We start from the raw sequence: 13,624 nt of genomic DNA on the forward strand, positions 1-13,624 counted from the left end.
AAAGTAAAATTAAAGATTTAAAAAAAGAGCGACAGGAAAAATTTGATAATACGGCGAATAATTGCGAATATTCAAAAATATAAATGATTTATAGTTTAATTGACATCGTTAAAAAATATCGGTCCATAACAGCTACGCTATGTATTAACATAACAAACACGCCATCTACAATTCTGTGAGCGGCGAACCGTAAGTGTGACCAGTCGATGCCAGTTGGGAATATACCACGCACTGCCCTCCGATTCACATCGTCAAAAAATTTTGGTCTGTGAACTTCGTGCGGATGAAATTCGATTTGAACGCCAGCGAAAATATGCAAAATAAAGTGAAATACCAGTGCCTCGCGGACGAGGAGCGCTTCAGCGGAGAGTCCTGCAGCCATTAAAGTCCAGAGAGCACTTAAAGTTCTGGGAATTTCGCGGGAAAGGTGCGTTTTTCGCTTGGTCTTTCGGTGTGTGTGAAAAGTTTCTACTGCAATCCATTTTTCTACGTGCGTGTGCGGCATACGTGTGTGTGTGTTGCGTCTGTGTGTGAGGCGAGTGAGTTTGTGTGTGTGTGTGGAGTGGAATGTAAAATGTGGGGCGATGTAAAAATGCCTTTACATAATTACACGGGCATTTGCAAGGACTTTTGTGCAATTCCGCCAGCCAGGCAAATTACATAAAATCATCGCATTTCAGCGCGTGAAAAAATACGCCGCTTCCATCTTCGTTCTATTTACTCGCGACGTCAGCGTAGCGGCTGTTGAATTTATGTCAAATTGGTAACACACACACATGCAGCCCCAGCCATTCGCGCTCTCCGTATGCAAGCCCTAACTGCATGGGTGTGTGTGAGTGTGTCTGAGAGAGAGAGAGAGAGCGCGAAAGGAAGAATGATAAACAAAGTGTAAAAAAAACAAGCGGCTGTGAAAATGCCTGCAAGTGTTTTCAATTGATATGAAAATGTGTTTGCTTAACACTATGTAGCCCGGCAGCTGGAAGCTCAAAATAAAGCAGTTGCAAAATATTAATTTCCCCTGTTAACTACACTTACTTTTCGTCCTATTTTCGCGCTCTCTTGTGTAATTTCCATTGAATGCAACAACAAAGGTGCGCGTTAAACAACAACAAATAGCATTGTTTTGCGGGAGAGCGAGTGAGAGAGAGCGTTTCCGATTGCGGCATTGTGTGAGTGAGTGAGAAGAAAACGCCAAGAAGTTGGCTGATAAAGCAAACGCACACGCACGCACACACACACACGCAAAGAAAATAGAAAAATCGTAAAATAATAATAATCAGCAAGCAGGAGAAGAAGAAGCAGCAGCAACAGTAGTACAAACAGCAAAAGTGTAGTTGTGATCGAAAATCGAAAGTGTGAAGCATTTTCTATAAATAGTGCAAAATCAAAACCCAATTCCCACTGCAAACAAAAGCGCAATAAAGCAATAATAGGAACAACAGTAAGACACAGCAGCAATCCAACAGCGCCACATAGCTACACACATCTGGATCAGTCGAGCGATCTCACAGAGCGCCTGCTCTGCAGCAAATAGCAGGATTATCTGAAGGATCGTCCGTCTGGCCAAGAAGGATCTTCCAAGATGTCCTCGCTGGACGCGCGCAACAACTCGGCGATGATGAAGCGCGCCGAGCAGCTGAAGCGCTGGGAGGAGTCGGACACCAACCGCGCCGCCCCCACCCCCCGCCACGAGCACGGGCGCAGGATCAAGTTCAGCTCCGGCTGCGTCTTCCTCGCCGCCTGCCTCTCCGGCGACAAGGACGAGGTCGTCCAGCTGCTCGACCAGGGCGCCGACATCAACACCGCCAACGTCGATGGACTCACCGCCCTGCACCAGGTGAGTCTGCCAGTATTCGCTTACCTGGCTTATACTTTATTATTTCCTGGTTCGGAAGGGTGCGTTTTAAGCTAGTAAAGATTTATAACTAAAGTAAAGAAGAATATTCTTTTTCTTCCTTATTTATTCAGAAGACTTTTACTTCGTCTTCCTTAGTAACAAGTCAAATTCGACATCGGTTCCAGTAAGACAAAATACGAATTTTTATTCGATTTCCATGTATCGTCCTTTATCTAGTATTTATCGAGTATTAGGCATTCTATCAAGGGTGGATTTGCATCAGGTGCAATGTCCAGTTAATTAATGTATGTTCACATATATTTACACTGCATCCCCTTGCACCACGGATTGATTTCCCTATAGAAGGGAGCTAGGCGTTGCGTCAGTCTGCTGCAACTGCGATCACGCGACCGGGCTAGGGGGTGAGGGGTGAGGGGTGCAATGGGGGTGGGGATGGGGTGGAACGGGCGCAGTGTGCTGCAGTTTCGACACTGTTGCGTTGCGTCCAACTGTGGTGCTGACGTGGATCGCACGGTGGGTCAAATTCCAAGGGGTCATGGAATCAAATTATCAAAGTTCTACAAGAATATCTTGTGAGAAACGAAAGAATTAACTATTTACTATAAAGAATATAATATAAATCTTATTCAAGTTGATTTAATCTACATGATTTAACCTCCACTGTGAATTTTTTTTACAAGATTAAAACAAAGAAGATAATTAATGCGATATGGAACAACAACGATGTTATTATTGTTTAGTCATTTTTAAAGGATACCCACTCAAGGTCAAGAATGATCCTCCTTTTTAGGCCCACTGTGCAGCGCCGATCGCTAGACGCTCGACCATAATTGTTGTTGGGTATTTCGTGCTCTTTCTGCGGTTTCAACACCGCCGCCGCAACAATTCGAATTTCGAATATTAACAAATACAGCAAATACATGGCTAATGCAAGCCGACGATTTACAAGTCGAATGGCCAGAACGGCAAAACCAAAAGCAGCAGCAACAACAACCACAAGCAAAAGGCAAACGGCCAAAAGCATTAAATAAGAAAAATACAAAATGTTCTATTTTTAACAGTCAAGAAAACATACAAAACCCATACACACGAAAGCGCGTTTACATATTGAAAGCCCAAAGATTTTCGCAAAATCATTTTCAGTTTTCCTCCCATTTGTTTAACTCGATTTTGTGCGATGTCGAAGAATAGGAATTTAATGATACTTTGCTGGCACGGAAATGATATAAAACCAACTGTTAAGACTGCAATTTTCTGTTATATCATGGATATTCTTTTTATTGTTATACACATATTCCTTTGATTGTTATAATATTCAAGATAATTAATTAATATGAAACAATAGAAAGAAAATTCGGGTTTAGTAAGAATTTTATTGCAATCCTATTTTAAATTTCAAAAAACTCAAAATAAATTAGCCTCTAGAATCTCCCATTCTTATGCAAATTTCTTAGTCAGTGCAAGATGGGCACTCTCAAATTGAATTTGGTAATAACTATAACAGAACAACAAAAGAAATCTGATTCATCTGGCACACCACGTTGTAAATTTAAAAATGAAATTCGTATCGCCGAAATGGTTTTCCCTGGGATTCCCAATCAAATTCCTAAGATAATTTCCACGAGTGCCGCCTGTCCGCACCCATCTTGCACTCACTGTGCGCTCTGCCTTGCTCCAATTCGATATAATTGATTCTAATTATGCTGCGCCAGCGAAGAGTCGTAGATTTTCACCGTTTAACCGCGGCGCACTTGTTAACCAGATGCTAATTTGCCGAGTGCGGGCATGGCGGGCATTGAGGGGAGGCTTCACTGTCTGGGAGTGCACTGTAATTACAGCAACAGCGGCTACGAGCAGCACAATAATAAATAATAATAACAATGGGAACAGTGCAAACGTTTTGAATTACCTGCCACATTGTTTGCGGTGCAAGTGCGGCCGCAACCTGCGGCTATTTGCTTCACTTGCCGTTGTCGTTCCTGACATTCGTTCCTGACATTAGACCGCAAAGCAGAATTTCGATTGCATTTATTAAAATAATTATCTTATCGGCTGCACTTACAAGTCCTCTAATGGTTGCAAAAGTCCTCCCCCGCCCTTTCTCTTGCTAGTCGTTTTCCTTTGGCCCATGCCGCACCAACTTCACATTCACATTCACATATACCCATGCAGGTGAGTGTTTTCTACGTTTTGGGCCTTCCATTCATGAGCATTGACAACGACAGCACCACACCTGCACCACATTTTCAATGGCATGCGACACGACGGCTGCGGACAGGATGGGCCACAGTGGTTTTAAGTCTCATAGAAATGGTTCCAAAATCTATTCTCTGGCAGGAGGGTATTCTTCTGTCGCTTCAAATAAGCTGTTCTCAAGAACATATTAAACATTTGATACACAACAGATTGTATAAATTATACGTTAACAATAACGATTTATCTTTGTGTTAATTAAACATTTCTTAGTATGTGAAGAAGTATTTATTAGTACCACATAACTCATTCCAGCGGATATGCAAATTAATGTCTGAAAATTGCGTGAAATATTAAATCATGAAATATTGAAAATGTATAATGAAATGAACATAAACTTTGAACTTAGTGATAAATACTTGTTATGCACGCGAGTGAGATTGTATTGTGTATTGCGTCAACATCAACATTTACTTGATAAACAAATGTAGGGAATGAACTGCTGGGTCGCGATGGAACTTAATCAGAAGTGAGAAACCTAGTTCTAAAGTACATAAAATATTTAGGAAATCTTAGGCTGCCACCAGTTCCACTGTGTACCGCCGCTACCTTGGTCTTCATATGAATGATGTTGACTGATGGAGAGGAAGATAGGAACGCGAGGATAGAGGTGATGTAGATGATGGGGAGGAGGCTGTTGCAAGTGACCATGTATCCATGCCGCTGGCTGACTTTGATTTTCATGTGGCCTACAAGCTGGCTGCGTGCAATGACGTTCAAACTCGCAGGGGGACAAGTGGGAAATGATCAAAGAAATGGCAATAAATTACGGCTGTTTACAGGCGTTCAGACTCAGAAATCTACATTTAAATACAGTTCAAGGATAGTGCGGCGCTTTTTATTCGAAATATATTTTATATAATTGTATTTCAAGGTCCACACCAGTTCACATGAATTAGATGTGAGTGCTAAAATAAGAACTTTTGGAAATACGTGGGTTTAACGGCCATATGTATTTTCTTTTAGTGCGTTAATTATAATCAAATGAATCATTTTGTAGCTCTGAAGTGAAACTATTAAGAGCAAATCAAAAAACTATACTTATTTTATGTCTCTTTTGTGAATGAAACTATCGTTTTGCCTAATTTACCCATCTATATACTAGAAACTCTTTTAAACATCCAATCAGGTTTTGGTCCCCTGAGTGCGAATCTGTGTTTCTTCATTAATCAGCCTCTATCAATGATTTGCTCAAATTAAGAATTGATTTATATACATACATTTCTGCCAATTAGCAATTGATATATTTCGATTTTTGTAGGGTGGGGGAACGGGACAAGGGCAGGCCAACCGGCGCCGCATAAATTAAGAAATTATTCTGTCAAGACTTCTGCTAAATTGAGCTATAGTCAGTGCTGAGTGCATAATAATCGTAACAATTGCCGATCCGCTGTCATGACGATCGTGAGTCGCGGATGGATGACGAGTCCTGATCGGCGGACCGAGCGGATCGGTGTGTTTGGGGAGTTGGGAAAAGTTGCGTGAGTTTTCCCAAATCCAAAATGAGAAATACACACAGCATGAGCGCTGGTAGATTTGTTGCTGTCGGCTAACGCGCTTTATTGACGTGTTTTCTAACCTTGGCCCGGTTCTCGACGGACTGACGGGACGGACAGCTGTTGAAACGCACAGCTACAGACTACAGACTACAGAGTACAGAGTACAGACTACGGAATATAGAATACAGACTCACAGATTCACAGATACAACAAATCGAATATCCTCAAGAATGATCTCTCTGGATGTATCTGTTTGGTTTTGGTTGTATATAAATGGATGCGGTCGCTACACTTGATTTGATTTATTTCTCGTTTCGTGCTTTACACCCAAAATAACAAACGAATGCGAATGATCAAAATGAAAATTCGCTCTATGCCAGATACAATTTGATGTGATGTCTGCAGCCCGCAGTCCGCATCTCGCATCTGTATCTGTATCTGCTGTCAGTATGTGATGTGTGTGCGTTGCATAATACCATTTCTAGCCATAGCCAGACGCGAAATGTATGCCATTAAAAATGCTTCGTTTTACAACCGAGTTCCTTCGACTTGGGCCTATCCAATCTTTTATTTTCCATCATTTCTGGTTGCCAATTCTGCCGCTGCCCGATTATTATAATTATTATATGTACATTTAGCTCGCACGCGCCGCACACACACGATTTGAAATCTGCTGTTTTATGGATAAACCAACCGAAACCAGCGGGAACTATACGAAAAATACGATTATTTTTGCCAACCCATGACGACATGAGTTCAGAAATAGTTCGGCGGAAAAATATGTTCAATTCTATACGTGTTTAATGGAAGTATTGTTATATTTTTTCCTGGAAACATCGTTCAAATTGTACTAACTTCTAACATTTCCCAGCAGGAAATGTTTTCCATATCCAAATCATTTAGATAGTTCTTAGAATTTCTATTACTCATTTACGATTTCTCCTGAATTTTAGAACTATATATTTTTTTATCAACGAAAACTTCGTTGAATCGAAAACTGCACAGGTGAAAGTTTAGACTGGAAATACTGATTATCATATCAGCTTATTCACACTTGAAATCTTGGGTAAATAAACATTGAAAAGATAAGATTGTTTTTTAAAGCTTACTGCAAGCACAAGCTTTGTAAAATTTATTTCTAAGATCTATTTCATTCTACATAAGAGTTAATATCCGTTTGTTTTCTTTAAATTTATAATTACAATGTAATTTCGCAAGCACACCATCAATTTTGGAATCAAAAGAATCATAAGAAAATTGCCTAGATTCTTGTTTCCGTTTGGATTTTCTTTCGGTTTGTTTATTTTTCATTTTGGAATAGCTTGTGTTCATTATTTTTCACACTTCCAGTTGACTGGTCCCACCTGGCCTAGTGGAAAAAAGTGAGAAATAAAACAAGAGAGAATGCTATAGTCGAGTTCCCCGACTATCTGATACCCGTTACTCAGCTAGTGGAAGTGCGAAGGAGAGTCTTTAGCACTGACAGTTTTTGGCGGTTTGTGGGCGCAAGAGTGGGCGTGGCAAACAGTTTTGCAAATGTTAGAAATTACAAGACAATACAAAAATGAAAAAATATCAAAACATTTTCATAAGTGGGCGGCAGTTGGCGTTTGGGCGTTAGAGTGGCGTGGCAAAAGTTGTTGCAAATCGATAGAATGTACAAGACTAATACAAAAATGAAAATATAAAACTTTTTAAAAGTGGGCGTGCAGTTTTGGCGTCTGTGGCGTTAGATGGCGTGCAAAAATTTTGCAAATCGATAGAAATTACAAGACTAAAAAAATGAAAAATATCAAAACTTTTCAAAGTGGGCGTGCAGTTTTGGCGGTTGTGGGCGTTAGAGTGGCGTGGCAACATGAATCGACAACTTGGCTGTCTATGTCCTGGATCTGTATTCTTATCTCATTTCTACTTTTTAGTTCTGAATCTCGACGTTCATACGAAGACGGACAGACAGACGACGGACAGACGACATGCCAGTCGACTCGCTACTGATCTGATCAAAATATATATTTATATGTCGAACGCTTTTCTGTTAATACTTTCAACGAATCTAGTATACCCTTTTACTCTACGAGTAACGGGTATAAATATATTGAAAGTCGGAAACAATTTGCTGACCAAAAGCGCCTACTCAAACGGCGCTGTATAAATCGTTATACAATTTGGCAAAAATATGCCAAGCATTTTTAGTGGCGAAATGCTATTGAGCCACATGAGAACTTTTCCCCTAGATAAAATAAGAGAAATAGATACGATCGAAATGTTTAAAGGCTCTGCAATATTTTAAAACATTTCACACAGAGCAACTGCCTCGAAATCGGTGGGATATAGGCACGTTTAGGTATATATACTTTCTATGTGTGTATATTGTACATATATCATATGTTTTATGTCTGTTCTTCGCGCTTTTATCTTGTGGCGCTAATCCAAATTTGTAATTTATTGAACTCAAGCGGTTGGCTCGCCTATTTTGGCATTTCAATTATAATATATGCACAATTGCTTTTTCCCGAATAATTGTATACTAAGGCGGCAGGTCAATGAGTGCCGAGGAATGTTTCTTAAGACGTATTTTAAAATATTTAATGTTTTTATTATCGAAATGAAACAAAGAGAAAGAAATTTAGCAGGGAACAGGGAAAATTATGAAAAGAAAATCATGTAAAATATTCGATTGTATTGAATAAAAAATTATGTTTGATTAAATATATCTTGATTTATCAATTCAACAAACAACAAAGCACAAATTTCAAAGGGATATCTCATTAGCATGGCTTAGTTTAAACTTGTAGTAATGTTGGTTATCAAAGCGTTGTTTGTCTTTCCAAAGTTCATCTTTAACTTAATTAGTTATGCCTTGAATATGTAATCGCGTACTAGTTAAGCTGAAATCCCCAAGCCTTGCCTCTGAAGCAGGGTTTTCCGTGGAACTCTCCTGCCAGCCTCTTCATCAAAGGAATTATTCAGGCTATTGAGTTATAAGCCAGAATTATGTGCATTGATGGTTAGGAAAGCGGGGGCCAAATGGAGCTTGGCGCCTGGCAAACTGCCGCGTAATGAGCCACGTTAGGCTGGCGGCCCAGAGTCTGAAAGCCGTCTCAACAAGTCGCTGTTGGCTTCTGGCTGCAGATGGGGGCTGCTACGCGGCGTATACGTAATGCGGCGAGGTGAATAACATTTGGCGTGCAACGGCTGAAAATGCCGCTCAATGGCGTGCCAAAACAAAAGGCTAAACTTAGCATGCATTTGTTTTTTCTTCTTCTTTTCGCGTTTTTCACCGCTTTTCGGGTTGGCCATGCAAATGGAAATAGCGTAGAATCCGTTGCTCTGCTGACATTAAGGCCCAAAATCTGGGGAATCGAGGGAATTTCGCTGATGGAATAGCTCGTGTCAAAAATGTTTGCATACCACAAAATGCCATTGGACATTGTCGTCAAGTTGATTTGCGGATGGTCACGCGTGGGCGTTGTCTCTTCGCAAAACCCCTTTTTCCTGCCGGTCGGTCAGCTTATCAAAATTGTTCATAATTAATTAATTGGCTGCGTTCCAGATTTACAAATTGTGCGGCCCACCCGCCGTCGTCTCGCTCGCTCTTTCTAGCCTTCTTCTGCTTTTTTTGTTATGCGTTGTACTGCGAAATGGAAATTGCTTTTGGATTCTAAAAGCAACGGCAAAGAAGTCACTTTGAAGCTCGTCCAGTAAAAAATTCGAATTAACATATGCCGCGTTAGGGACAGAGAAGAGAACGATAGAGAGACACAGGCGAGAATCGGTCATTTGATTTGTATAATGCCCCCTCCTCAAACGGGCTCTGTTATCAAATGCGAGAGGGGAGGTGGGGGAAATACACTGGGAAAATAAAAAAAAGAACAAATGACACCGGAAACACTTAAAAATAATATAATATTTGTTCTTTAAATATGTTATGAGACAGTACTAATCATGAAATACTTCATTCTTTATAATTTGGTACCCAAAGCAATTAATACTTTTTTTTAAAACTAAATGTAACTGGTAATTAAGTTATTGCTGTTTAAAAAATATTTAAAAATGGCTTGTATGCAGTTTGCGTTGCCGTGAATATAATCCAGAAAAGGCAGACCGTAGACTTCTTGAGTTAATTATGTCGCTTGTGTTCTGCCGTTGAAAACTTTGATAAGCAAACTAGTTATTAGCTTGCTTCCAAAAATATGCCAATAACATAAGCCGTGCTGAATGAATATCGCGCAGATAAGAACCCATACAATATACAATTGGAATGTGCCTGTTCGATTTTTTTTGGCTGTGCATTGATATAGTAGAGTTAGCGCCTTTTGTTATGGGCCTGTTCTTTTACTTTCTTTTCTTTCGACGGAGCTGTGGCTTTTGCGCCAAAGAATGCTTATCGGCATTTGCAACTACGGGCGCGAGTGGAGACGAAAACTCCACTCGTGTCGCCCCGCCATTGTTGTGGGGTTGGATTGGGTTGGGTTGGGCTGGGCTGGGCTGGGTTGTTCTTCGCTGGTTCCCAGATAGCAGCGGCCCAAAGAAGCGCCGGAGTCGCGGACGATGATATCATCGTCGTTCGGTGGCTTGCATGTGCCATCTAACCATCCAGCCAAATGAAGAGATGTCTAGGCGGGTTCAGCGGAAATCCGCATAAACAACCGAACCATGCTGGATACGCTCCGCTTTGGCGTTTGCCTTCTGGCTGTTTACTTTCGCGTTTTAGCAAGATAAACACAACATTTTTAAATCATTTACTAGCTCTTATAAAAGCAAATCGAGGCGAGTTGCAAAGCGAATCTCATCTACGAAAGTTGATTCAACTTTTGATGCACTGCATTTACGACTCTGTTCGGGAAATCGAATTGTTTTTCTGGCCATAAAAATTTAAATAAATACGAGTACGTTTCGTTTGGCAAAGTAGAACGCTTTCAAGGATTCATGTTTAAGGTTTCGACCTTTCAATTTGGAATACAATGGGGAAGTCTCATCCAAAAGATGAGTAATTTATAGTAGATAGACGTTTGTATTTTGTGAGAAAATTTACTTGAGCACACTCACCAGAAAATATGATTTGCTTATTGTCGTTATTATGCAGTTCATTTTGCCCTTAATTGATGAAAGTCATGAACATTGCAATGATTACAAAAATGATGCGTAAAAAGTATATGTAAGCTAATTTTTATATCGTCATATAAAGCCATGTAAATACCTAAGTGAGTTTACCATGACACCTTTTTTCGTTGTTATACAAACTCATGTGAGTAAAGCTTTTAATAGCATAAGAAACCTTGTCTCTAACCACTTCCCAAAAACTTAACTAATCTGGAGCCCCAGTCACATTGGCATATTAGGCAATGAAAAACAGCTAAAGATGCCACCACTACATGGACAAATCCTTCCCTTTCCCTACATAGAACAGGTGTCTTTCATTCAAACATTCAATAAAATTTGTATCTCTCATGCACTGTAAATATCATTGTCACCCTAGAATAGCAGAAGGTCTTAGCTGCTAATGCTTCTGGATCTCACTTTACTTATAGTTTTATGCTTTAAGTTATGAATACTCTAAGTTAGATAAATATATAAAGATGTTAAAATTGCCTCATATCTTTTGTGAAAAAAATTCCCATACCGCTTTCTAAATCAGATACTCATTTTGGATACTCATTTTACAGGCGTGCATAGACGACAATCTGGACATGGTGGAGTTTCTGGTGGAGCGAGGTGCCGACATAAACCGGCAGGATAACGAGGGCTGGACGCCCCTGCACGCCACTGCCTCCTGCGGGTGAGTTCTAGTCCGAATTCCAATCAGTTTCAATACTCATTTTGTGCTTGACCAATTTCCTAGATTTGTGAGCATAGCTCGGTATTTGGTGGAAAACGGCGCTGATGTGGCCGCTGTGAACAGCGATGGCGATCTGGCCTTGGATTTGGCCATCGATGTGCAGCACATGGCCATGATTGACTACATGGAGAAGATGGTGCAGGAGCTGAACATCAATGTGGATGAGGCTCGAAAGGCCGAGGAGCAGGCGATGCTGAACGATGCCAAAAAGTGGCTGAGAAGCGATGCCGCCGAGGTGGATAGACCGCACCCGAAAACGGGAGCCACAGCCCTCCACGTAGCCGCCGCAAAGGGTTATACGAAAGTTCTGGGCCTGCTCCTGGCTGGACGTGGCAATGTTGATCGCCAGGATAACGATGGCTGGACGCCACTGCACGCGGCATCGCATTGGGGTCAGCGGGAGACGGCCGAGATGCTCGTGGAGTCACTGGCCGACATGGATATCCGAAACTATGCCGGGCAGTCATGCATCGATGTGGCCGATCGCAAAATAGTCAAATTCCTGGAAGAACTGCGGGCCAACAAACGCAACAAGCGGCGACCATCTAGTCAAATAAGGTGAGGGAATTATAAAATTACAACAATTTTTTAATGAAAACAAAATGAGGGATTCTGTAGCTTAAAAAGTTTACAAATATTTTACAGCGAAAAGCATGTTGTTTTTTAAATTGAAACAAATTCAAAAGGAGGAATTTTAAGTCATAGTATTTTTGGTGAATCACTTATCTTAATATTATTTCAATGAAAATTACGCATTACGCATTATACAAAAATATTGAAACAAATGTAAGTTCTTGATAACTTTTTGCTGTTAAATTATGTTGTTATAATCTGTAGCATTGGGAACTGTAAAAACACATAACTAATGCATGAATTGTTCATACTTTTCAGCAGAATCTCAGATGCAATGGAAAATCATGTGGACAAGACGCCCACTAAACTTGTGCGCGTTGAAGTGAGAACTGATGCCACAAAGGATGGTGCGTATGCCTCCAAATCGGAGCTATCTCCAGCTTACCCTGAACTCATAATATAAACGAATAGCTTTCTTTGATTTCTCGCACACACACACTCTTGTGTTCGTCCTGTTTATTATCCTGTTTAGGTTCTCATGCGCGATAACCTTTTGTTGTTGGAGCATTTAATCGTAAAACATTTGCCACTGCCTCTCGTATTTTAGTCATTCAAGATCACATTGTCCAGTATAATTTGCCTTCATCATGATCACGGTCATCCATCAGTGGTATCCTGTTTTTCTCTCTCTGTATCTGTATAGTGTCTCTTTCTCTCTCTCTCTCTGTATTTGTGTATTGTCTCTGCTTGTAAATCACGCACACTGCAGCTGCCAGTGGCTCACGTGAAGCTACCGAAACTGATTCTTCGATTCCAAACGCTGCTCATGATGATGATGATGATGTTAGTGGAGGTGGCGAAGTGGTGGCCAGTGGCCAGAGCGATACAGAAGAGCTGAGTGATTCCACGGAAAGCTCACACTTGACCAGTCTTTCCGAGAGCGAAGGTAGTCGGCATTTGTTTTGCGTCCCGATTGAGGAGTTCCTCGACGAACCCTTTCTGTGATAAGCCCGTCCAATAGCCACTAACCTATTCCTAGTTTTAAATTGTTTTCGAGGATCACATTAACATTTTTCACATGTTGCTTTTACAGCTGAGAACGTCAAGCCCAACCAGCAGATCCACGCCGCCGAGCATCCAGTGGAGGAGGAGGCGCCATGGCGACGCAAACTGCCCCGCACGCCCAACGACAGTCCCACTAATAATCGTAAGTCCTAATGGAATTGTCAAGTGCTTTTTAAGGGGTTACAGATAAGAAATTAATGAATTGTTCCAAAAAGGAAAGCCTTTGTGTGTTAATGCATCAATGCACCGAACGTTGTAATCTACAATGATCACAGCTATCTGCAATCCCTTGAAGAGCACTGATTGGCAACGTTTGTAATCAAATCAGATAGTAATAATCAATATAATTACCATTTTGCAGAAGTTCCTGATAGAGAGCTTAGCAGCAATAGCTCGGAGACCGCCAACGACGTCATTTTGCGGCGCACGCAAAGCTTTGAGAACGATCAAAAGTGAGTTGAACCCCAAGAAAATAAAACATTGCGTGCCGCTCACACACAAACACCCAATCGCATCTCAGATTAACCCACATATACA

At 40.9% G+C, this 13,624-nt stretch overlaps 1 protein-coding gene across 27 annotated transcripts in view; it reads left to right on the plus strand.

The window, feature by feature from the left end:
- Nucleotides 1–230: 230 nt before the first annotated feature.
- The window catches only part of LOC122618168 (protein phosphatase 1 regulatory subunit 12A), a 30,802-nt gene continuing 17,408 nt past the window's right edge, over nt 231–13,624 (plus strand). For 5 of the 27 annotated variants that reach the window (XR_006326005.1, XM_043794352.1, XM_043794354.1 and 2 more), the window contains exons 1-8: nt 233–427; nt 1,281–1,837; nt 11,277–11,389; nt 11,453–12,007; nt 12,341–12,429; nt 12,792–12,968; nt 13,116–13,229; nt 13,449–13,539. Coding sequence is in view for 26 of the 27 variants with exons in the window: in XM_043794352.1 (XP_043650287.1) it covers nt 1,583–1,837; nt 11,277–11,389; nt 11,453–12,007; nt 12,341–12,429; nt 12,792–12,968; nt 13,116–13,229; nt 13,449–13,539 (1,394 nt within the window). In the remaining variant the exon portion in view is untranslated. Of the gene's footprint in view, nt 452–1,280; nt 1,838–11,276; nt 11,390–11,452; nt 12,008–12,340; nt 12,430–12,493; nt 12,694–12,791; nt 12,969–13,115; nt 13,230–13,448; nt 13,540–13,624 lie in introns of those variants that run through there. The other 22 variants (XM_043794368.1, XM_043794362.1, XM_043794363.1 and 19 more) reach the window with 14 other exon arrangements.

This window comes from Drosophila teissieri, chromosome 3L, assembly GCF_016746235.2.
Source record: "Drosophila teissieri strain GT53w chromosome 3L, Prin_Dtei_1.1, whole genome shotgun sequence".
In the NCBI taxonomy this organism is placed as follows: domain Eukaryota; kingdom Metazoa; phylum Arthropoda; class Insecta; order Diptera; family Drosophilidae; genus Drosophila; species Drosophila teissieri.